Source organism: Prionailurus viverrinus, chromosome B2 (assembly GCF_022837055.1).
Source record: "Prionailurus viverrinus isolate Anna chromosome B2, UM_Priviv_1.0, whole genome shotgun sequence".
Lineage (NCBI taxonomy): Eukaryota > Metazoa > Chordata > Mammalia > Carnivora > Felidae > Prionailurus > Prionailurus viverrinus.
In genome coordinates this window covers 66136924-66163682 of record NC_062565.1, presented here as the reverse complement: position 1 = coordinate 66163682, position 26759 = coordinate 66136924, and the positions used below count along the sequence as shown (strand labels likewise).

Sequence of the window (26759 nt, the reverse complement as noted above, 5' to 3'; positions counted from 1 at the left end):
TAATTTCATTGTGGCAATCATTTTGCAATATATATGTGTATAAAATCATCAAGTGGCATACCTTAAACTTACACAAGGTTATACGTCAATTATATCTGAATAAAGGTGGCACAAAGAAAACAACTGAGGAATATGTGACAACATCTACATTCTTATCTACTCAAATGCACCCTAGTTACTAAACTCTCATGAATTTGTTCACTGCTCAGAAAGTTTTAAAAATCAAGGTAAAAATCAGCTTTGGGACTTTTAGGAATGTGTTTCTTTGGACTATTTAGAAACTCATTAGCAAAGGCTGAATTTATGTTTCGGAGATTTGAACGATGTAAACCTAACATTTTGAATCCTTGACCTGATTGTGAAAAATTCCTTTTTATGGGATTCTTAATGCTTGATTCATTCATTCATAATCATTGGTCATGCAGTAGACCAAGTTTTTCATGTTTCTGAGTCTAAAAATCAGATTTACTTTTTCAGTCTAAAATTCCTACTTGTAATTCTGTATATGAACTTAAAGGCCAGCTGTGCCTTAGACCTTGGGCTCAGATCATTTGTTGTTATCAAAGGGGTGCATAAGGCTAAAAGCCCACTTCCTACCCAAATGGAAACCTTATAAGTGAAGCAAATTCCCAGTGTGCTTTTTGGTCTGTGTTCTATGTTTGGTTTTGAAATAGCATCCACAACATTAACAATATACCGCTGAGCACAATTTGTATGGAAACAAATTGGGATAGATTGGTTCCAGGCTCAACAATGTAGGACGGAGACTTGATGAAGTCTTGGTAACTTTAAGCACAAACTGGCCAACTGAAAGCATAGGTAGCAGGAACAGCTGCCCTCCAGTCAGTTTATATGAGTTGAGATCTTTCAGTCTTCATCTTCAAGGTAAGGATAATTTTCTTATATTAAATGTTTATTGGTGTACATAACCCATATCTGTTTATTAGGGCACAGAAAAGGCAGCTTACCCCATACCCTCTTTTTCTTTCCTTCTATGTAGTCCACAAGGTTTTATAGAAGTGAGTTGTTCCAACTTATAGTTCATTGAGACAGTTCTGAGACTGTCAAGTCTGATATTTTTTGGACTAAGTGACTGGATCAAAATGGATGTAAATGAACCAAACTTTCAATCAGATGCAATTTGAGCATACAGTGATACAGTTTAGTTGTAATAGAAAGTAAAAGAGCTTAAAAGGCCCAGAATAATTCAGCCTAAAATATCTTGGGGTCTTTTTCCATTTTAAAATGAATTGAGCAATTCTGTATGGTTGAGGATTGACAGCATAATGGAAACAGAGCTAACTGCAGAATTTCTTACCAGGTGACTTGTGTTAGCAGCAAAACTCAGAATGTAGTCTGTTGGTTGAAAAGAGCATGAAGGAGCCTTCTGTTTTCTTATGAGGTGCTATATTCTCCTAGTTCTTGGCTAATTACACTTACCTACTGCCACATTGCAGTTACTAGAAAATGCTCTCTACCTTTTAATTTTTAGCAATGTAATGAGAGACCTCATGGATATTTTTATTCTTCTTATAATTTGCTTATTGTAATAAATAAACATAAGTAAAACTGCTTCCAAGTCCTGCCTTCTGGCTTTGATGTAACTGCAACATAAGATATTGCTATGTAATAGTAATGCTGAATATCTGTATACATTCCTGAGGACTGGCTAAAAGGTAAAATGGTAGGCCAATATTTCAGTGATCTTTGAAAGTTTTATACTTCACAGTAACTCTTTTTTTTCTAGATGGAACTTTGTGGTGGGATAAAATGCATAGCATAAATATTATACACAGTTCTTACATAAACTTTATATACATTTTTGCTCATATGTATCACTTACCAGAATCAAGAGGCAACTTGAGGCCAATTTTGTGTGCTCAGGGATGGTGGAAAACACTGACAAAATCAAGCAACCAAAGACAAGGAGAAAACTGTAAAACAACAACAAAAAAAGAGAGAAATCTGATAAGAAACTTGCCTTATCATGACAGACTTCATTTCTTTTCTATAGTTTAAAGCACCAGACCCATTTGAAATGGCACTAATTAAATAATAAAAACCTTGGAAGGGACTAGCCATTTTGAATGTCAAAATATAATATGATGTATGGTGCACATAGAGTTCCTTTACAACTTTGTTGATGAAGAGAACTGTGTGTGTGTGTGTGTGTGTGTGTGTGTGTGTGTGTTGCATGCTGTATTTAAATGTCTGCAACTAAGAATGTGTGAATTTCCCATAAATCCTTTCCCAAGTGGGGATCCTGAGAAAGGCCCCACTGTGTTCTTGCTATCCTACCCCAGGAGTACATGCTGCAGCTGATCTCCTTTCAAAGAGGCAGAATCCACCTCACATGTGGCATCGTTGGTGACCCATCAAGTGTTCTAAGCCACTACTAAGCCACTGGCTCATTTTCACAGTCTAATTTTGTTTATGGATATTTGTCATTCCTTTATAATATTCATAAGAACAGTAAGGGAAGGGAATGATTTTTTCTGTTACCCATGTATTTTCCATTTCCTTACAAACTGCTAAAGAAATGACTCCTCAGCTCTGTCTATTCATATGGCAGTCATAGGGGACAGAAGTGAGAAGCAGCATTTTCTACCAATCAATCTACAGACATTTTCGTTCTTAAAATTGTGGTACTCTCAAGATCCAGAGGGGGAGCTGAGTTCCCAAGGAAAATGTCTAATAAAAAGAGAAGGCTCTGTTTTTTTTTTTTTTTTAAAGTTTATTTATTATTTTGAGAGAGACAGAGCCCGCATGAGTGGGGGAGGGGCAGAGAGAGAACGGAGACAGAGAATCCCAAGCAGGCTGTGTGCTGGGCTCAAACTCCTGACAAACCATGAGATCATGACCTGAACTGAAACCAAGAGTTAGACACTTAACCAACTGAGTCACCCAGGCACCCCAGAGAAGCCTCTGTTCTAAAGTTGAAGTTACTTATCCTGAAATGCAAGATTGGAAACAATAACAACAACAAAACACCAATCCCTGAGCTACTTGCTCTAGGACATACTTTTTACTTTTACCTATCTCTGGGAAGCTCATAGAGTAATCTCCCCTAAAATACCAGTTTCCACATTATTTTTTTTAATGTTTATTTATTTTGGGATAGAGACAGAGAGAGCATGAGTCCGGGAGAGGCAGAGAGAGAGAGAGGGAGAGAGAATCCCAAGTAGGCTCCTTCCTCACTGACAGCATGGGGTCCAATATGGGGCTCAATCTCATGAACCATGAGATCATGACCTGAGCTGAAATCAAGAGCTTAACCTCCCAGTCGCCCCAGTTTCCACATTCTTTTGTATGGCAGTGGAGTTCGTCCATGTCTCCTTTCGGCTTGTCCTGACAAGTCGTCCAAGTCTTTCTATAGCATTTGACTGGGAACTCCCAAGGACCTACAGCCAGGGATTGGTAAATTGTGTCCTAGGGAACAAATTTGGCTCTTGAAGTCTGTTTTTTGTAAATAAAGTTTTATTGTCACATAGCTACATTCATTTGCTTATGTATTGTCTACAGTGGCTTTCACGCTACAGCTACAGAGCTAAGTAGCTGTGGCAGAGACAGTATGGCACACGAGACTAACATATGGACTCTCTGACCCTTTAAAGGAAAAGTTTGTGGACCTTTCACTGATACCATGTATTCTTTATTTCTTTATGCCTATCCCAAAACAGAGTCAAGTTGAAGCTCATAACTGCCTATGTTCTGTATGCTGGTAACAATGACTAACATTCATAGAGGGTTTCTTATATGCTGGATATGGTGCTAAGCCACTTTCACATGTGTTATCCATGTTATCCTCACAAATAGAAATATCACTATTCCTATTTTACAGATATGAAAACTGAGAATTAAGAACATTTTTTAACTCATCCAAGACTGTGTAGCAGAAAGAGGGTTCCAACATTGTTTGTCCTTGAGCTGCCACAGAGTGTTGCTGAATAAGTGTGGATAGATAAGAATGGCAGTAACATTCTTGGTTCTGCAAGACTTTTGGGGATACCTCTATATCTCTTCAAACTGAGAGGGAAGGAGTTATCATTTCAAATAGATGAGTCTCGAAGGAGGAGTCTACTAGTGAAAAAAACATAGTATACTTTGTTAATAACAACTCACCATACTTTTCACTCCTGTATCTAACAATTCAGGATACTTTGAATTACACCTTAAATTGGCCTTCATGAAATGGAAATTGTAAGCCAGAAATGAAATTCCAGTGCACCTACAAACCTCTAAGCTACTAATGAGAAAACGAAATTCAGCGATCACTAAGATAGTTGGGAGGATGATACGACATCAAATAAAGACAGTGACAGATGTTTCCCCTCTTGTGACTGGCTGTTATCTAGGCATGCTCTCTGAATCCAGGCTGACCAGAAACCATTAGAAAAAGCAAGCAGGGCATTATTTAATCACTAAGGTATCTTCTTCCTCCAAGAGCATCCCAATGGTAGCTTCATGTTCTCTGCGTTTGTGTTCAAAACAGATCTATACCATGAGTCCTTTGCTAGTTCCTTCTTCGATAATATTTGGGTGCTGTTTAAACTTTTTCCTTCATGCCACTACTTTGCCCCTTTTATTTCTTGAGCCAATCTTTTTTTTTTTAAGTTTATTTATTTTGAGAGAGAGAGTGTGTGTGAGAGAGAGAGAGAGAGAGAGAGAGCGCGGGGGTAGGTAAAGACAGAGAGTGACCATGCAGGGGAGGGGGAGAGAGAAAGAGAGAGAGTGGGAGAGAGAAAGAGAGAGAGAGGGAGAGAATCCCAAGTTCTATGCCATTAGTGCAGAGTCCGATGTGGGACTTGAACTCACAAACCATGAGATCATGACCTGTGCCGAAACTAGGAGTCAAAACACCTAACCAACTGAGCCACCCAGGTGCCCCTTTCTTGAGCCAATCTTACAGTCCTTTCTAACAAGCATAGTTTCCGAACTAGAATTTCTATAGGAGCCATCTGAAGACAGCAAGCCAAAGACCTTCACTCCTCAGGCTGCCCAAAGGGCTATCGATAGACAAATACATTCATTAATTCATTAATTCCTCCTTCCCTCAACCATTCATCCATTTAGTCAACCAGCAAATATTAAGTATATAATACTAGGCTGAGTCATGGGGATACAATAATAAGATTTTTTTTTGCCTTGACAGAGTTTAGGGTCTATTGAGGTATAAAGAGTAATAAACAGAAAGTTAAATAAATATGAAATTTATTAAATTATTTTAATGTAAATGAATTCAATTTAAATTAAATTAAATAATATTAAATAAATAAACATTCAGCAGATGTAAACAGAAAATTAGAATTCTGAGTGATGACTGCAAAGACTGGGAAAATATAGGGGACAACAGGAATATGCAGGAAAGGAGGGGTTAGGTAGGACTGGTTACTCCGTTAGTGGAGTTGAGTCAAAGTAAAAATGTGGGCCCTTTGTTGAAAAACTATCTCAAGATGTTAAAAAAAATTTCAAGATGCTGACAGCAAAGTATGGCACCAACTGTGGCAACCTTCTAAGTGCTGGGCTCCATGGGAACACACAGGTTGCATAAGCATGAAGCCAGACTTGGGGTTAGGAAGCCTTGCCGGCAAAAATGATGGCCAAACTGAGCCCCGAATGCCCAGCAGGAGTTAGCACAATGATTGGAATGGCCGGGGAGGAAGGAGCACTCTAGTGCATGAGACTGTGTGGGTGGAAGGCCAAGTGCAAGCACAGCATCACTAAAATTTACCAATTAATCAATACATCGAGTCAGTGAACACGTGCTAGCTAGCTTATCCTTCAGTAGTACATGAAAAGTGTAAAGTGGGTCATCCCGGCAAATTCATTTTTTGCATAGGAATCATTTCAGTTCAGTTGAAAACATATACTGAGTACTCATTGTAAAAATGGTGTGCCTAACACTACTGAGGTACAAGGGATAAATTAAAGCAGTCTATTTTTAAGGGATTAAAAATCTAATGCAGCTGGAATTTAAATAGAAACTTTAAAAAATCTAATTTGGTTGGTAAGATGAACAGATAGTAGTCCCTCCCTTATTTGTGGTTTTGCCTTTCACGGTTTCAGTTACCAGTGGTCAACCATAGTACGGAAGCCGATGATCCTATACATTTTAAGAATTTTTTTAATGTTTATTTATTTTTGAGAGAGAGAGGAGTGGGTGAGGGGCAGAGAGAGAGGGAGACACAGAGTCCAAAGTAGGCTCTGAGCTGTCAGCACAGCCTGACGCGGGGCTCAAAACCACAAACCATGAGATCATGACCTAAGCTGATGTCAGAAGCTTAACCAAGAGCCACCCAGGTGCCCCTAGATGATTCTATTTCTGACAGGTATCCTAAGACTACATCACAATGCTGGTGTCATTCGCCTCACTTCACCTATCACAGAGGCATTTTATCACTTTATATCATCACAAGAAGGAGAAGGTTGAGTACAGTATTTTGAGAGAGAGGGAGAGACCAAATTTATATAACTTTTATTACAGAATATTATTATAATTGTTCTATTTTATTATTTATTATTGTTTACCTCTTACTGTGAATAATTTATAACTTAGACTTTACCATGGGTCTGTTTGTATAGGAAAAACATAGGATGTATAAGGTTTGGTACTATCCATTATTTCAGGCATCCCCGGTGTTCCCTGCAGTTAAGGGGAGACTACTGTACTGGATCATAATGAAGGGTAGAGGCTCTTAAATGCTAAGAAAAATGCTATAGAGGCTAAAAGTGGGGAGTGGTTCCATTATTCAGTTGGGAATGGTGGAAGCACATCAAGAAAGTCTCTTCATAAATGGATGATGCTTGAGATTGGATTGTCTCTGAAGGAACAGTAAGGTTTCAACAAGAGGACATTCTGGAGAAACACATTTCAGAAGGAGAGTACAACATGAGAAAGGTAATAAGGCAAAAAATAAATGAGGTAAAATATCTGTTCCCTGTTTCATGAACAAAGCATTATCAAGTTTGTAGCACAGGGTAAGACAGTTGCTGAATTGGGAGTCTGGGGCCATGATGTGGAGAGGCTTTTATGGCAGGGCCTGCCTTTAGTTCAGTAGATAACCGGGAGCCATTGAAGATTTTTGAACAGGGAACTATCATCAGAGTTGCACTCTGGGAAAATCAAGTTGACAGCAGTGTGTGTTAGGACCTATCTGAGTAATTGAGAAGCAAGGGCAAGAGTAACGGTGATCCAAGTTAGGTTGTAAACTAACTGGTAGAAATGGGAAGGGGATAGAGAGGGACACTGGAGGGAAGTTGTAAACATAGGAGCTCCTTGACTTGGAGAGTTATTAAATTGGGCAGTAGAGTTTGGGAAGGGGGTGGAGTGGCTGAAAAGTCTGAGGTTTCCACATATAGTTACTGTGATGTACCAAAGAAGTCAGGAGGAGAAAAGTCGGGAAGGTCAGAAGACAAAATTGATTTTGAGAAAAGGACAAATCCAGTTTTAAACATCCACATGGAATTGTGGGTCTAAATCACGGGCACAACACCAGTTTAAAGGGATGGAAGTACTTTTTTCCTAGAGGAAATGAATGTAGAGAACACGCTCTCCTAGGGAAAGTGCAGACAGAGCATATAAGGTTTAGGCAAATAAACATAAAGGATATTTGGGGAACATTTCCTGATCTTGGAGAATGACATCATGGGGAATAACAAATACATTCTGCTACTAATTGGATTTTGGTAGTATTTCCAGAGAGACTCCCTGGCTGGAGAAAGCAGTGAACTGACACAGAATGACCCCTTTGAGGTGACAGTGTTCAGACGCTGGGCTCATTGGCAGTGACATGGTAGGCCACTGGGGTGTGGGTGTGGCTCTGCTGACACCATTGCTCTTGAGGGTCTCACACAGATCTGTGCTGACAACTGACCACTACCCCACTCCATCTCTCTACTGATTGAATAAAATTGGAAGCAGTGGCAAGAGTCACTGGATGCAGAGTGTCTTAATCCAGGGTCCATGAACTTCCAATGGGTCTGTGGATAGAAGTTAGGAGGGCTGTGAGCATGGATGGGAAAAAAATGACCTCTTTGTCACGAACTATGGCAACAAACCACGATGGTATTAGCAGTACTTGTGACTTTGTTACTCATAGAAGGCACAGATATTGTCATGTCCCATTTCATAGTTGTAGATGAAACCATAATTGTTTCATCTTGCATACATATTTTGCTCATTGCTAGTTCAAGATTATTTATGGTAGTTATTAGAGCCACTGCTAGGTTTATAAAAAAATGTATTAATAAAAAAGTATAGATATTGCTATACCAGAAAATTGCTCAAATTTTTAATAACAGTATTTCAATATAATTTTTTTCTCTTACAATCACATGTATTTTATACATTTAAAAACATTATTCTTAGGAATGGTTCATAAGCTTCACCAGACTGCTGAAGGATCAATGACACACACATAAAAATTAGGTACTTATAGTGGAAGATTAGGAAGGCAGGAGCTGGGAGCTGGAGAATGGCCCATTTTGGCATGAGTCACCAACTTAGTCAGGTAAGTTTTAAGATCAGTTTGAAAAAATGTGGACATTTTTGTTTTAAATATTAATCCTGAAATATCCTATAACAGCTATCGGCCTTTGTTTTGCCGAAAGCAATAATTTATATGTTATTTCTGAGGAAATTATCTTTAATGCAGACCTTTGTCTAAAACTTTAGACGGCAAAGATTATTGTATGCATAGAAGGATATTTATGATACAAAAATATTACCAGTTCAAAGGCCTCTATCACTCAAGAAAACTACCATCAACTTTTTCTGTGGGTTAATTAAGAATCAATTTGTCAGGTTTAATTCGGCAAAAAATAAAACACAACAAAAAAGCTTTACCTGGAAATATCATGGATGCTTAAGGAACAGATGATGTCCAGCTTCCAGAACTTGTGCTTTAAGCATGGGTTCATTTAGCAAGAATTAAGATGATGTGAAAATAAAGCATTCAGAAAAGCTCTGCTGATGCTTGCCAAATGAACCATGGCAAGTTACACAATGTCATTCACACAAACACACAACCCCCGGCCACTCACAAGCAATTATGAATAATGCAATGAAGACAGGAGAAATGGAGCTGATGTTTACAGTAGACATTTCAATGAACTTAGCTCAATGAGGAGGCAAATTAACAGCATGGGCTTTGCAGACTGAAACTACCACACATTTCCACCTAGAAAGTGTTTTTTGCAAGTATTTTGGTGGATGATAAGCTCTCCATAGTATAACTGTCCATGTGAGTCAACTATGAAGAAAGCATTAAGGGAGGGGAGGTCTTTAATGTCTTAAGTGGAATGGAATCATGGGCTTAAAATAAAGAATGCTAACAGGAAGCAGATAGAGAGTTTTTTTTTTCAAGAAAACAATTCTTCAGAAATATCCTCTGAAGGAAATTTAGCCCTGCCTTTGATTTTTCATACATTTTTAAGTATTGCTGTGATAAAGTGTGTGTTTCAGTACATGTGATGGAAAGCCTCGTGAGTGCATCATGAATTAGGATGACTGGAGTACACATGCTAACATTAGTGACCAAACATGACCCACTGGCTGACATGACTTACCTAGAAGATGTGCCGCCTACTGAAATCAAAGCCTCATTATCAGAGGACTGGCTGGAGCCCACTTTTCTCTTCTATCCTCCTAAGTTTACCCCTTCTTTCTAAACTTGGCATTTTGCAAAATGTCCTTTCTGCATAATTTTTCCATAAAGGAAGGGCATTTTGCACATGAAATCTATCCACAGCACACTCAGCTTCCATTGCAAAGCAATGAAAATTAAATATGACATTTTTGGTGTCTTTAAAGGTGATTTGGAATATTTGATTAAAAGCACTGCATGCAAAAAGTTGAAACTAAAAAAAAAAACACACTGCATGATTCTGCTTTTCAGGTGCAATGAGCTCTAAATATTAATAAAGACCCTAATCAATAAATACTATCACTGTAATCTCTGTGAATTTGCAAAAATAGGGTCATCAGCTTACAGTTTTAAAAAACGAAATGTGGCATTTTACCTGTGTGGTGTTACGAGGAAATTAGAGGGTATGGGAACTAGCTGTTTCTGCTTGCATAGTATGTTTCTGTAGAGGACTATGGGTAATGGAGATGAACTAAAACAAGGCAATAGAACCCATCAGCACTTCGAGAGCCTCCCCTCAGAGCAGCCCCCGGAACTGACTAACCACAGGCAGAGGACATGCTCAGTCTGATTCTCACCCCAGGATCAGGGAATCCTTGTGGTTTCAAGGATTTCTGACTGAGCTCCCTCTCTAGACGGGGATTAGTTTTAAAACATTACGGATAGATGATTGTGAAGTTCTCTTTGAACCTTTCCAGTGTCCAGAACTCTCCCAACACTAAGGCAGCACAGTACTGGCATAGCCCACACTACTCTGGGAAGACTACTTCCCCTCTGATTCAAGTCTCCTTATTCATGCCCTTTACTTACAGGTCCTGGGTCAGGCTTTGGACTACAAGCACATGTGTTCCCTCCTCCAAGTGTTAGTTTTTCAGATATTTGGGGCTGGTTTTATCCTCATGACCTTCATGTCAGTCTTCAGATTACACTCAGCTCAGTTCTTTGTCTACTTAGCATATGAAACAATGTCCACATCTGTCACTCTCGCTGTCACTATTCTTTATTATTATTATTGATATAATTTATTGTCAAGTTAATTAAAATACAGTGTATACAGTGTACTTTTGGTTTCAGGGAGAAGATTCCCATGATCCATCGCTTACATACAACACCCGGTGCTCATCCCAACACGTGCCCTCCTCAATGCCCTGCCACTGTTCTTTACACATATGCAGTTTGGTCCTACATCTCTCCAAGTTTGATACAGGCCCACTGTTATTCTCACATCTAAACAAGAGATTCAAAATTTAGCTGTCAACATAAAGTATCTGTATTGTCACTTCTTGCCAGGGAATCCGAATTCAAATTCTTCACTGCTCAATTACTAGCAAAAGTTTGGTTTCAAAAAGGACTGTCTTGGAGATATATATTTCCTTCTTTTCCTGCATCTTTCCCAGCACAGCACAGGGTCTAGAGCAAACATGACTCCTGACAACCTGTGTATTTTAACCTAATTGCCTTGATCACTCATGGAATTGCTTTCACTAAACTGTGATTTTTTGCTATTTTCTTTTAAAAAATTATTTATTTATTTTTTAAAGTTTATTTAGTTTCAGAGAGAGAGAGAGAGAGAGAGAGAGAGAGAGAGAGACAGCATGAGTTGGGGAAGGGGAGAGAGAGAGAGGGAGAGAGATAATCCCAAGCAGGCTCCACACTGTCAGCCCAGAGCCTGACATGGGGCTGGAACTCACAAAACCGTGAGATCATGAGATCATGAGATCATGAGACAGGAACTGAAATCAAGAGTCAGACGCTTAATCAACTGAGCCACCCACGTGCCCCAATTTTTTGCTATTGAAGAACAAAAAACATTTAACCAATTTACTATTCATAAGAGTTTCTCTGCACTTCACACTGTATTTGTTCAATGAGGTATTATGTGAAAATTTAGAAAATTCTTCTCCAGGAGATTTTTCTTGCAATATGGTGAATAAATTTGGCTACTTCTAATGAGTTTCTATTTCTGGGTCTGGATTTATTGTGTTAGAAGCCATAAAGGATTTGTGGATGAAATTGAAGAACTTTTATTAATAAACTGGAATAAATCTTGAAAACTATAATAGGAGCCAAATGACCAGAGAAAGGAAAATATTCTGAGTGTCAAAAAAAAAGAGGAAAGTAGGGACCCTGGATTTTGTTGTATATTGATAAGCTCAATCACAACTCCTAGAAATGCTCCAGATAGAATATAAGCAAATGATTTCTAATCAATTCAAATGGATGACTGTGGTTCCTAAAGAGAAACGCAAGTTCACCAAGAGCAAGAAACACTAAACTATGCTCATTTCCTAATTTGATAAGTTTGCCTGCTTGCTCTATCAGGGGAATAGAGCAGATGAAATGTCTGGGTTTCAGCAAAGCACTGGGAAGTGTTTTATTATATCCTTGAAGGAAAGAAGGAGAAATCCAGGCAGGACGATGTGACTCTTATGAGGATCTGTACCTTGTGTTGGAAGTCTCCAGAGATGAGCCGTGGTTTTTTGTAAGACAACTCTTAAGATGAGTGAAATCCCATAATCCATCAAGCCAATGCATCATCTGTTGCTTTTTGAAAAAATTATGAGATTTTACTTTATGAAGACAGTGATCTTTGGATGTATTTTTCCCCACGCCTTGGCTGCTAGGAAGCTCAGAGGTGAATTTGTGACCCATGTTAATAATGACACAGATTTTTTCCGGTATACCTATCTATGGATTAACTTCATCCTGACCTGTTTATATTATCCTATCATTAACTTACCTTCATTGTATTACTTCAGTCACAAATATTTGCAGGCACTGGAAACTCAGGGATGGTCTGTGCCTAATAGGGTTTTCAATTTAGTGGGAAGACAGACTTTTGCTTATTCTTAACCATTTATACCATATGTATTTTGTTAGCAGTCTCAAGTCCTTTCTAAATGATACAGGGTTTGGGGGTATACTTGACTAATGACAAAAAGTGATAAATATGTGGTTTTGTCTATCACTACTTTTTCCTTGAAATGGAAGTATTAATGCAGCCTAAAGTTATAGTACTTTTGGGGGTGCCTGGGTGGCTCAGTCGGTTAAGTGCCTGACTTCGGCTCAGGTCATGATTTCATAGTTTGTGGATTCCAGCCCCATGTGGAGCTCTGCACTGACAGTGAAGAGCCTGCTTGGGATTCTCTTTCTCTCCTTCTCTCTCTACCCCTTCCTGACTCACGCTTTCTCTCTCTCTCAAAATAAATAAATAAAGTTACAGTATTTTTAAAGAAGCAAATGACAACATTGGCTCAAATTTAACTTCATGTAAACCAAACTTATGAGATGTCTCTCAGTTGGATCACTAAAAAGTTTTTTACACTTGTTATTTTTACATTTTATTATGTTAATCTTGATTCATTTATTCCCAGCATGAGCCACCAACTCCCTACTCCAAGGAAATTGCCAAGTGTCCTACACTCGTCTTCAGTTTTCTTACAAAAAACCACGGCTCATCTCTGGAGACTTCCAACACAAGGTACAGATCCTCATAAGAGTCACATCGTCCTGCCTGGATTTCTCCTTCTTTCCTTCAAGGATATAATAAAACACTTCCCAGTGCTTTGCTGAAACCCAGACATTTCATCTGCTCTATTCCCCTGATAGAGCAAGCAGGCAAACTTATCAAATTAGGAAATGAGCATAGTTTAGTGTTTCTTGCTCTTGGTGAACTTGTGTTTCTCTTTAGGAACCACAGTCATCCATTTGAATTGATTAGAAATCATTTGCTTATATTCTATCTGGAGCATTTCTAGGAGTTGTGATTGAGCTTATCAATATACAACAAAATCCAGGGTCCCTACTTTCCTCTTTTTTTTTTTTTTTTTGACACTCAGGATATTTTCCTTTCTCTGGTCATTTGGCTCCTATTCTAGTTTTCTTTTTTTAATTTTTTTAAACGTTTATTTATTTTTGAAACAGAGAGAGATAGAGTATGAACGGGGTGGGTCAGAGAGAGAGGGAGACACAGAATCCAAAACAGCCTCCAGGCTCTGAGCTGTCGGCACAGAGCCCAACGTGGTGCTCGAAGTCACTGGCCGCGAGATCGTGACCTGAGCCGAAGTCGGACGCTTAGCCGACTGAGCCACCCAGGCGCCCCTATAGTTTTCAAGATTTATTCCAGTTTATTAATAAAAGTTCTTTAATTTCACCCACAAATCCTTTGATGGCATCCAGACCCAGCAACAGAAGCTCATTAAAAGTGACCAATAATTTGCCCATCATATATTTTCATTTTCTCTGAATCACATTACAAAAATCCCTTTTAGTTTAAAAACCATTTTTTTTTAATGTCAAAGAAGGCGTAAGTTAGGATTTGAATAGCTCAGTTTTCTCTGTGTTATAGTAACAATTTGGTCCTCAACAATAGGACTGTATCTTCTCCTATTCCTGTTTTTTTTTTTTTTTTTTGGTTTGTTTTCAAGAAAAAGAAGACTTTTTTGGGGGGGTGGCATGTTCTGGTTTATCTGGCTTTTAGCCCATCCTAAGTTATTCTTAAGGACTGTGATTCTGTAAAAGATGTATTCTGTAAAAGAATTCTCTATCTTTAAAAATACAGAGTAAATACCTGAATTTTTTGAAGAATTTCTGGGTAGACAAGATAGGATTCTTTTGATGCTCCTTCTTTTAGTTCCTCTTCTACGTCTGTGTCCAGAGTTTAAATCTCTTGTTTTTACTGTTGTTAAGTACTGTTTTTCTAACTTCTAACCACGTTTCCTCATCTATATTCGGTCTGTTTCAGTCTCTTTCTTAAAAGGATCATAACCTTCTTAAGAAGTGGCCTCGAGATAGGAAGGTTCATTTTTTTTAAGCTTTTTTTTTTTTTTTAGTGTTTATTTTTGAGAGAGAGAGGGAGACACAGATCCATTAGGCTCTGCATTGACAGCACAGAGAGCCCTATGTGGGGCTCGAGCTCACGAATCATGGGATCATGACCTGAGTTGAAGTTGGACGCTTAACCTGCAGCCACCCAGGCACCCTGAGATGGGAAAGTTCAGACTCTTCTCCATTGCTGTCTCATTTCCAGGTATCCATCACCAGTCTGAGTCCTGTGACGACACTCACTCGGTCTGGGATGAATTGAATGGGTCGTGGCCTATCAAAATTAAATTGAAAATCTCTATTTTTTCAATAGCAGTAAGATATGTTTTCCATTCTATGTGTAGACTATGTAGGCAGCTGATGAATGAATCGAACGATTGGGAACCGTCATGCTGAATAGAAAGAACAAGGTAACAGCACACTATTTCTTAAAGGGCCTGAGGTTTGCAATTCAGAAACCCGTCAGTCAATTTCTTGCCTCTGCAAGCTCTGTTTCTGTGACTGTTGCCAGGAAACATAGCTGAGAGTGGAAACCACTGGATAGTGTTCAGAGACCATGAATTTAAAGTAAAAAACAAAAACTGTCTTTCCAACTGTCACCTATTCAGTGCATGCAATAGGGGAACATTCTGTTTAACATTTTGTATTCTTGTTACATTGTTATATTTTCCTTTGAGCACAGTACCATCTGGGAGTATTTGTTTATTTTGGTCTCCTCTTCTAGAATATAAGCTCCATGAGGGCAGGAACCTTGTCTCTCTTATTTGCTCCTTTTTGTAAAAAAAAAATTTTTTTTTAACATTTATTTATTATTGAGAGATAGAGTGAACAGGGGAGGGGTAGAGAGAGGTAGAATCCAAAGCAGGCTCCAGGCTCTGAGCTGTCAGCACAGAGCCCGACACGGGGCTCAAACTCATAAACTATGAGATCATGACCTGAGCTGAAGTCAGTCACCCAACCAACTGAGCTACCCAGGCATCCCTCTTATTTGCTCCTTAATTACCAGTAACCAGAATCAGGCCTGGTACAGGTACAGGTTTCCTACTATGCAAAAATAAAGTGTTACTACAAAAACTTTCATAAGCCAAAATGGCCTAGAGTGTCCCCCCCCTTTCATCCTTCCCTCCAACCCCATGCTCCAAAAGGTTGTGTTACACCACTTTGCTGTTAAGAAAAACCTACTTTAGTACGGTGACAGCTTTTTTTTTTTTTTTTTTTTTTTTTTTTTGTAAAAAAGGTGAAAATCCTTTTCAGATTTCTTTTGGTTAGCAAAAACAGGCACTAATGTGGGTCTGCTTCGGTCAAAGCAAAGTGGGTGGCATGTGAGCTTTCAGAAAGCGGAGACACCTGTCCTAATAAATTCATTAATTCATGCAGAACGTATTCCTCAGGGCCTGCCGTGCATAAGGCAGTGTTCTGGGTGGTGAAGGCACAGTAGTGGATAAAACAGACAAAAATCTCTGCTCTTGCAGAACTTGCATTCTAGTCAGAGAGCTGGGTCGTGCACAATGTAAATAAATAAAATACATACAGTGTCAGAGAGTGATAACTGCTAAAGAGGAAAAAAACTTCACACACAGCAGGTGCTGAGGGATTTGCAAGTTTGGATAGAGTGCCAGGGCAGGTCTAACTAAAAAGGTGACATTTCAACAGTAAATCCCATGACCCATCAAGCCAAAGCAACAGTGTGTTTGGAATGCAACCTGCCTAGGCGTTCCAGACCCTGCTCCCTAAAGGACTGCTTTTATCATGCCAATTCCTTATTTTGAAACTTATAGTTCCTCTCTCTCACTGTCATATCCAAACTCTTTTGTCTGGACTTTAAGATCCCCATTAGAACATGAATTGCCCCATTCTTTCAGAGAGACCATGTGGGCAGGCCTGCCTCCTTCTTATTTTCTGCACAACATCATTCTGTAATATAATCCTGTGATATAATAGGGATCTTGTCTTCTGTGTGCTGCTTCCCCTGCCTGCAGCCGCAGTCTACAAGTCACAGGTCAGCTGGGCCCCATGCTCAGACCTCTGTCCTATTCAGCCTCCTTTCCAGATACCTCATTGCCTTTCCCTTGGAGTTGCTTTAAGGACTGAGATAGTGTTGAACTCAGAATTTGTGTTTTAACATAAAAATACACACACACACACACACACACACACACACACACACACACATATATATATATATATATATATATACCAAATTGAGTTAAAAATGCCAGTTGAGCATCACATTGACATGTAATTGCTGCATACTTTGTACAAGGTTTTATTAACACTATTAACAACTGCGACAAAGAATACAAGTGACTTATCATCTAAAATCTCTGCTTCTAAAGCAAGACATTTGAAAATTGAAAACATGAAACTGTGCAGCAAGGTCTGAGGTGCTCAAGTAATTTGTGTGTCTGAGCAAATCCATGTGAATGATGATGTAATAGTTCAAACCTGTGTGAACATGTTCTCAAGGTTGACTAGTCACAGTATTTTCTTGGACATAAGCAGCTTTGGTGAGTTGGACCTCCGCGTCCTCTTCCTCACTACTCTGGATTCTCGGAAAACACACGAGGCTGCCCTAAATAAATGGGTAGTAGCATTGTGAAGTCATGGGGCTGCAGTCATACACGGAATGAGCCTTGGCTGAATTGACCAGGTAGAGATTAATCAGAGAAATGATCACTAGTTGGGGCACCTGGGTAAGGTTCAGTCTGACTTCAGCTCAGGTCATGATCTCACGGTTGGTGAGTTCGAGCTCCACATCGGGCTCTGTGCTGACAGCTCAGAGCCTGGAGCCTGCTTCAGATTTTGTGTCTCCCTCTCTTTCTCTGCATGCTCTCTCTTTCTCTCTCTCTCAAAAATAAATAAATGAGCATTAAGAAAAAAGGTCACTAGTGACTGCTAAAGAACAGGCAATCTGTGTGTGTGGACTGAGAGAGGGGCTGCATGAGAAGATGCTAATTACAGCCATGAATGAAAAGAAGTTAGGGAGGGAGCCAAACCATTAAGAGACTCTTAAATCCTGAGAACAAACTGAGGGTTGATGGGGGGTGGGAGGGAGGGGGAAGTGGGTGATGGGCATTGAGGAGGGTACCTGTTGGGTTGAGCACTGGGTGTTGTATGGAAACCAATTTGACAATAAATTTCATATTAAAAAAATAGAAATAAAGGTTATTCGTAACAGTGAGGGAGAGGCAACATTTGTAATATCTATGTGAATGTTGCTTTTAAAGTCATATTTTCAAGAGATAATCTTCGTGCTGACACCATGGAAAATAATCCAGCCTACTAGTTTTGATAATATGAGCCCAGGTGGATTAAATTTTCCATGCTTTGTTTCAAAAGGTCTGTTTATGCAAGAAGCTATGGCAAAGGTTGAAAACATGTGTTAAAAGATGTTTGACAATAGTTGTCTGACCTGAATAATTTTTTTCCACAAAAAGGTTGTAGATTTATTAGGCAAATAATGACTAATCACTATAATTTTATATAAAAATATGATAAAAACCATTAAATTATCTGAAAATGAGAAACAGAAATTCTTAAGTACATTTATTTAAATAGTACTATTGAGAGCAACAAAAGGGAACAAAAATAGGCTTAAAGTTAATTTTCCCTGCAAACACAAGCTATTCTACAGTACTATAGCTGATAATAAAAACATCAACTATGAATTTTGTTCCTTTGAACTGATGAGACCCATTTGATCCACTTGCTTTAAAACCAAATTTTCCCTGGAAGGTTTTCTGAGAGCCTTCACACTTCATGGGAAATCTCAGTACAACTCTGTTGCACATACACACAAGGGGGCCCATCATTTCTCATGCAAGGAGAGATTTAAAGCTCTCACAAAAGAAAAACTTGCAACCAAGTACAGCCAGGTTAAGCTATGAGGCTGTCGAGTGGAGAGTTGCTACTGATTTTCTCTACTCCATTTGGCCTGCAGAAATAAAGTAGTAAAGTGACTAAAACAACAGAAAACAAAATCTTCCTGAGTAGTTAAAGGGCTCTTGGCACTAGACTTTATGATGTGGTACAACATCAGGAAAAAATAAACCCAGCAGACAGATGTCTCCAGAGAGTAATAACCATAAACTGAAACTATATGTAAGTACCTGCCCAAGGGATATGGAAGATACATGTTTCTCTTGGGATCCGTCTACAATGGCACTTGTTGCTCTTGGTGACTTGAGTTGAAAGGAAGCTGAAAGCCAGCACCACACTATGTGGAGTCACTGAAGTATTTTATGGACCAGCAAAGTTGGCAAGCAGCAAACAGACACTAGACAGCACGTACTTCCTGCCTCCAAAAATATATTTGCAGTCAGCTTTAAAAACCGTAGACACTCCTCCAGGGTCTCGTAAGTAAGTAAAAGGGTCTGCATTCTCTCCCTGCTGTTGTATAGACAGACATCAAAGTTTTGCTTGCTTGTTTGCTTGTTTTGTGACCAAAACATTGAAGTTGATGATTCCATGTGGATATAAACACAACTGGAAAAAAAAGGAGGCAAAATGTGGCTGTAGCTAATGTAATACTGTTCCCTCCACTGAAAATTCTAGATGTGTTTAACTTAAATTTTGTTATTGTTTCAGGTGCAGAGTTGAAACTAAAACAAATTAAGTGATAATGGAAGATGTAAAAGTCAAAAGTAGTTAATAGTATGGATGTTTTGCCCTAAATCCTCAGTTTTCATGGGCACCCATCCTTTTATTTTAAACTGGAAACATACCTCAGTTTTCTCATCAGTACGGTGACAGGAATGCACTAAGTGAACCCTAACATCACCACCAGTTAAAATTGAAGTTTTGGGAGTGCCTGGGTGGCTCAGTTGGTTGAGCGTCCAACTTTGGCTCAGGTCAATATCTCACAGTTTGTGAGCTGGAGCCCCGCCTCGGGCTCTCTGCTGTCAGCGCAGAGCCCACTTTGGATCCTCTGTCCCCCATCCTCTCTGCTCCACCCCCCCACTCTCTCTCTCTCTCTCAAAAATAAAAATAAAAATAAAAATAAAACATTAAAAAAATTATAGTTTTGGATACTCTGATGTTCTGTGTCTGTTCAGAGGACAGTGCAGGAAGGCCATGCTATTGAAGACCCAGAAATGACTTCTGATTGCTGGGCCCTTGGAAATGTATGAGGCTGTCAGGGGCCTAGAAATATCACTTGCACAATCCAGGAAAAAGATGCATTATGTTCTGCTTCTTGTCGTAAGAGATTTTAGGCTATGTCTTTTCCCACTGGTTATTACTGTCTGCAGGAGATGAAGGGAAAGGAGAAATATTTACAACAGGGTTTGGCAAACTTTTTCTGTAAAGGACCAGATAGTAAATATTTTAGACTTTGTGAGCATATGGTATCTCTTGTAGCTACTCAGCTCTGCAAGTTGCAATGCAAAAGCAACCACAGACAACGAAGAAATGAAATGAGTATGGCTGTGTTCTAATAAAACTTTATTTAGAAAAACAGGCAGTGGGCCAGATTTGCCCTCGATTCAGTTGAGGGGCAACAATATGACTTCCAATTTCAGCTGGCAAGACTACTGTAATTCTGCGCTGTAGTTCATCCCCCCAAAGGTTTTCAGCAAGTCTTTTCCTACTCAAGTCCTTGTGATAAAGGGCTCATCTTAAGTGTAATTTTACCACAGAATTTGTTTCTGGTTTAAAGGTTATCATTCAAAATAAATTTAAAACATAGGAAAGATTTTATGTAAGGAACACTTTTTGTCTCTTTAAATACAGAAATAACCAAAGGACAAATAGATGCATACAAAGCAATGTCACATATTTTGAAATTTTGAGAGGTAGAACTAAATTCAGTACTATTTGTGATTGACAGAACCAGGAGGAAAGCAGTTTTCTCTCTTATTATTCTTGTTTTGTCATTTGTATTAGATCAAATGGGTATCAGCCTATCAGAAGAGTATTTGGTCTTTATCTCCTCTGTTTAATGTTGCTTGGTGGAAAACCATGATTGAGAGAAGAACGACAGGAGAGTAACAGGCACTATTATCTGTAATGGATGTCAGGCAACCTTTCCATCACTGTAAAATTTTAAGAGCTTGAAAAGTTTTCCAGAGCATGTTTCTTTGCCATGAAGATTTGGAAGGCAGAAAGTAATTTATGTTCTCAAATTTCAAAATGATTTTCCATAATAATCAGTCTTTTAAAGGATTTCTACAAAACCCTTACCTTCCAATAAAAAAAGCAAGTGCTTTAATGTGCATACATACATATATTAAAAATGCATCTGAGAATAACTTTCCAACATTAAATGTTTGAAAAAAGTCCATGGCATCTTGAAAAAGTACTGTGGACCCCAAGGTTTTAACATTTTCTTTCCACTGAGTAAAATAATTTTTTTTTGTAAGATGTGGATTTTCTTTTTACTCACTAAAAAATGTACAATCCTACAATATGACACAACTGTGATAAGCAAACAACTATATGACAGTAAACTATTAACTGAAGGCCACATGTTGAAAGCGTGACACTACTTTTTCTACTCATTTGGGGCATCAGCGAATGAAGGAGAGGATATTGTTTTCTTCTGTGTGCCAAGATGCTTCCTTTCCAGTCTGATTTAGTAAGCCTTAGGGGAGGTTTGATCAAACTTGTGTTATATTAGGCATTAGAAGGGCTTGTTTTTAGTTTGGCTTCATTAAACTAAGTCGGAACCTGTGATGGTTAATTTTGTGTCAACCTGACTGGCCATGAGGTGTCCAGATTAAACCTTCTGAGTGTGTCTGTGGTCTCTGGATGAGCTTAGCATTTGAATTAGTGGACTCAGTAAAGTAGCTTGCCCTCTCCAATGTGGGGGAGGGGGCATCATCCAATCTATTAGAGGGCCTGAATAGACTTAAAAGTGGAAAAGGAAGAATTCACCCTTTGCTTCCTGCCTCCCTGCTTGAGCTGGGACATCTCATCTCATCTTCTCCTGATTTACAGCCTCAGCTCCCCTGGTTCCCAGGCCCTGGGACTGAATTACACCACCAGCTTTCCTGGTCTCTAGTTTGCAGATGGCAGATCGTGGGACTTTTTAATCTTTCATAATTGCATGAGCCAATTCCTCACAATAAATATCCTTTGTATTTATCTTTCCTGTTGATTCTGGTTCTCTGGAGAACACTGACTAATACAGAGCTCTTGGCCAAATCTCTTATCTCTTATTTCTTCTGTGTTTGGGTTGCCTCTTCTGTAAAATGAGAAGTCTAATACCTGCATAGGTATGGTTTGATTATGTATGTGATGAAATAAAAGCATTTTACAGACACATGTTCCTCCAGTGAGAAGATTATGAAGTCCTTGAGAGCAGGCCTTTGTCTTACTTCTTTGACTTGAAGAAAAATTCATTGAACACCTACCAGGCACCAATATTACCCACCAGGGCCTTACATAAAGAAGTAGCTCAAAAATTACTCATTGACTTGTACCAGTTAAATGCAAACCGTTTAATGGCAAACAGATATTCATTTATTCACTGGTGAATAGAAAATACAGGATCTTTTAAGTCTGTTTCTACACTAGATTTCTGAAAGGAATAATCTGAAAACCAGCTTTTTTGGCATGGTAGCTTGCATTCATTCTGATAGTAGTTTTCAGAGCCAGAGGCTGAGACAAATGCTATTATGGTTACAGAGTTTCTTTACCAATAGCTAAGAAGGCAGTGCAGCCTTTGATGCCATGCAAAAGCCATAACAAACAATTGCATTTGTTTCTACTAAAAAATGCCCGTCACAAAACTCAGATCATTTTTAGCACTTCCTATTAAGTCTAATTCTCCTCAACTGGGTAATTTGATTTGGTATTACTAAAACTGCATGTGGAGAAAACCCATCGCAATTTTCTATTTTCAGATCATTGCGTTGACATTGTATACATGTGCGTCCGTAATACATACATGGTGATAATCAAACTAATGAACAGTCACATCAAAATTTAGATACTTAATCCATGGAAGCTGATAGTTATTTCAGTCTGTAAACAGAGAGGGGGCGATGGAGAATGAAATGTAGGGGACAGAAAAGAAATAAGCATGCTTGAATTTGGGGAGCATATTTTCTTTACAGCATTTGTCCCAGAGCCAGTCTTCTATACAGGCCTTTAGAACTCCTGTCAACCAATTCAGAAGTGACATCAGACAACAGAAGGTTGACATGTACACAGAGTCTTCTCAGGCACTTGAATTTCTGGGATCCTCTAGATGCTCTTAGAAGGTAACAGGAATAGGAACAGATACGGAGGAAAGAGCAACAATACTTGACAGATTCTGTGTCGGTGCTACTGAGCTTGACATAGGAACTTCCTTTGACCTTTGAGACCAGAGGTCTGAGAATCTGCCAACCAAGAAATGGATTAGCATATAAGGACTACTGTAAGTAATCAGTCTGTCTGGTAATGTTTAGGAGACAATAAGAGACAGAGTAAAATGACACAGGACAGGAGGAGGCAAGAAGAGAGGAATTCTGGCCCAGGGTGGAGTCAAAATACCATCCCAACGCAACTGGTAAACTGTCTACTCAGGTGAGGAGAGACCACTAATGAGTGAGTGATTGTCATTCCTGGATGTCAGAAACAAATTTCAGCAATTTTACATGGTCCAACCTTACATATTATCCCTGCATTATGCTTATACTTTGCTATACATATATGTGTATTCACTTATTTATACACTCAACACAAAAATTTATATGTGTCTTTTTTCCTAGATTCAGAAAATTTCCTTAATAATATGTTAGAGAGATGAAGGAAAAAATAGCTTTTCAAATTGACATCAATATTTATAAAATATTTCCTTTGTCTAGAGGGTTTTATCAGTTTAGTTACCTTCAAACTTGGTTATACTTTCAGATCAAAATCATATCTTGTGCCTTAGGCATAAGTGGCTCATTAAATATTAAGTAAAAACTGAATTTGTCATTTTTTAAATAAAATAAACTTTTAAAAAATGAATACACTGAAATTGGAGACCACCAAATAGTTCTCACAGAAGTCAAACTATAGTGAGGAAACACAAGTTGGCTGTTTTCAGCTTAGTCTCCAGCTCATTAGTTTCAGGTATAAATTCACCACATAGTGGCTGGATGACTAACCAAAAGGGAGATTTAGTAAGAGACCACATCGTTCATTCTTATCCCGGAAGTCAGCCACACTCGAGAAATAAACAACAGGTGCTGACCACATTTGCAACACAGGTTGACCTTGGTGTTTCAACTTGTTTTGGCCAAGGTATTATATTTGCACACCTGTTTGTAAACGTACGCACACACACACGTGCCCACAAATTATGAGGAACCATCTACACATATTCTTAATCTGATAGGTCAACCTTAGTGAGTTTTAGGGAGATAGCATCTGATTATAAGAACAAGCCATTGTTGGGGCGCCTGGGTGGCGCAGTCGGTTAAGCGTCCGACTTCAGCCAGGTCACGATCTTGCGGTCCGTGAGTTCGAGCCCCGCATCAGGCTCTGGGCTGATGGCTCAGAGCCTGGAGCCTGCTTCCGATTCTGTGTCTCCCTCTCTCTCTGCTCCTCCCCCGTTCATGCTCTGTCTCTCTCTGTCCCAAAAATAAATAAACGTTGAAAAAAAAATTAAAAAAAAAAAAAAAAGAACAAGCCATTGTATTATACAGTAAGTATTGTAAAAACAAGCACATAAAAAATACAGAAATGTATAACTTAGAAAGTCAAAATTCCTAGTAATCATTGCCTGCACCTTTGTTCACTCCCCATGAACCCCCAAAATAATCAATCTTAACATTTTGGGAGTTATGACATGAGTTTCCCTTTCCTCACCTCAGTGTTCTGCTTTTTTTCAATCACACTTTTATTTCTTTTAAAGGCCAACCTCCTCTGAGGTTCTCTTCTTCACTAAGCTGTATCATAATGATCTATTTCTTCTCTACACTTTCAGGGCCCTGAGTCTGCAGCCAAACATTAATAATAAAATGTCTTATGAGGCTCTTTAATCCATAATTTTCTAAACTGTTTCCATAGAATATCAGTATCTGAAGGAATTTTCTTAGGTCTGACTCAAAAAAAAAAAGTTTCTCTGTCAAATACAGTAACTGGGTTTCCTTATCACAGGGCTTGTGAAACATCTTTTTTTTTTTTTTTTAACGTTTATTCATTTTTGAAAGACAAAGCACGAGAAGGGGAGGGGCAGAGGGAGAGGGATACAGAATCCGAAGCAGGCTCCAGGTTCTAAGCAAGCTGTCAGCACAGAGCCCAATGCCGGCTCAAACCCACAATACATGAGATCATGACCTCAGCCAAAGTCAGACGCTGAACTGACTGAGCCACCCAGGTGTCCCTGGCCTGTGAAACATCTTTGACATCTAATGTGAATGGTGAAGTTCTAGGGGAAGTTTTTAGTGTAGTATATTTCTGAAGCTTGGATCAAGGAACACCATTCTTACCAATTCTCTGATATCTTTTTTTTTTTAAGTTTATTCATTTTTGAGAGATTGAGAGAGAGAGAGAGAGAGAGCGAGAGAGAGAGCACGAGCTTGAGCAGGAGAGGGGCAGAGAGAGAGAGAGGAGACAGAGAATCCCAAGCAGGCTCTGCATTGTCTACGCAGAGCCTGATGTGGGGCTTGAACCCACAAATTGAAATCAAGAACCTGAGCTGAAATCAAGAGTCAGATGCTTAACTGATGCAGGTGCCCCCTCTTAGTGATATCTTAAATGACAGTTATATTTCTTAGAACCTGGCATGGTAAACATTACATTCTTGAAAGCCAGAAACATGTTCTTTATTCATGTGAGACTCTTGTAGTACATAGCATCATTCTGAAAACGTCCAAGTATTCAATAATTATTTATTGATTTATTTATATGGTTGAAGGAAAATGAGAAGTAAGGAATGAAAAATATAGTGAAGGATGTGCCAAAGGCTTGCACTATACATTTAAAAAAATTACCTTTAATTAAATAAACTCATAGGAAAAAATGCTGAACGCCACTACTCATCAGGGAAGCGCAAATCAAAACCACAATGAAATATCACCTTACATTTGTCAGAAAGGCTACAAAGACAAAGAATAACAAGTGTTGGTGAGGATGTGGAGAAAAAGGAATCCTCATGCACTGATTCTTGGTGGGAATGCAAATTGGTGCAGTCACTGTGGAAAATAATATGGAGGTTCCTCAAAAAGTTAAAAATAGAATTACCATATGGTAATACCACTATTGGGTACTTACCCAAACAAAACAAAAACACTTAATTTGCACCCCTATGCTTACTGCAGCATTACTTATAATAGCTAAGATATGGAAGAAACCCAAGTGTCCATCCACAGACAGAAAAAGAAGATGTGGTGTGTATGTATATATATACACACATATATATACTCAACCATCTAAAAGAATGAGATCTTGCCATTTGCAACAACATGGATGGACCTAAAGGGTATAATTCTAAGTGAAATAGATCAGAAAAGACAAATACTACATAATTTTGCTCATATGTGGGGTTTAAGAAACAAAACAAATGAACAAACAAAAAAAGAGGCAAACAAACAAACAAAACAGACACTTAAGTACAGAGAACAAACTGGTGGTTACCAGCGGGGAGGTGGGCGGGAGGATGGGTGAAACAGATAAAGGAGATTAAAACCCAAGTAATCCAATTAAAAATGGGCAAAAAACATGCATAGCTATTTCTCCAAAGAAGATATACAGATGGCCAATAGATAAATAAAAATCTGCTTAACATCACTCATCATCAGGGAAATGCAAATCAAAACCACAATGAGATGCCACCTCATACCTGTCCGTATGGTTAAAATAAAAAACACAAGAAACAAATGTTGGTGAGGATGTGGAGAAAAAGGAATCCCCCTGGATTGCTGGTGGGAATGCAAACTGGTGCCGCCACTCTGGAAAACAGTATGGAGGTTTTTCAAAAAATGAAAAATAGAAACACCATATGCTTCAGTAATTCCACTACTGGGTATTTACCCCCAAAATGCAAAAACACTAATTTGAAAGGTTATATGCACCCCTATGTTTATGAGGCATTATTTCCAATAGCCAAATTATGGAAGCAGCCCAAGTGTCCATCTACAGATGAAGGGATAAGGAAGATGTAGTGTATATGTGTGTATATATCTATATCTATATCTATATCTATATCTATATCTATATCTATATCTATATCTATATCTATATCTATCACTCAGCCATAAAAATGAATGAAATATTGCCATTTGCTACAACATGGGTGGATCTAGAGAGTATGTATAATTCTAAGCAAAATAAGCCAGTCAGAGGACAAATACCATATGATTTCACTCACATGTG

At 38.7% G+C, this 26759-nt stretch overlaps 1 protein-coding gene across 2 annotated transcripts in view; it reads right to left on the bottom strand.

The window, feature by feature from the left end:
* The window catches only part of KCNQ5 (potassium voltage-gated channel subfamily Q member 5), a 521883-nt gene that overhangs the window by 175173 nt on the left and 319951 nt on the right, over positions 1-26759 (bottom strand). For both annotated transcript variants that reach the window (XM_047860007.1, XM_047860006.1), the window contains exon 2: positions 1844-1934. In XM_047860007.1, the coding sequence (XP_047715963.1) occupies positions 1844-1934 (91 nt within the window). The remainder of the gene's footprint in view (positions 1-1843; positions 1935-26759) is intronic.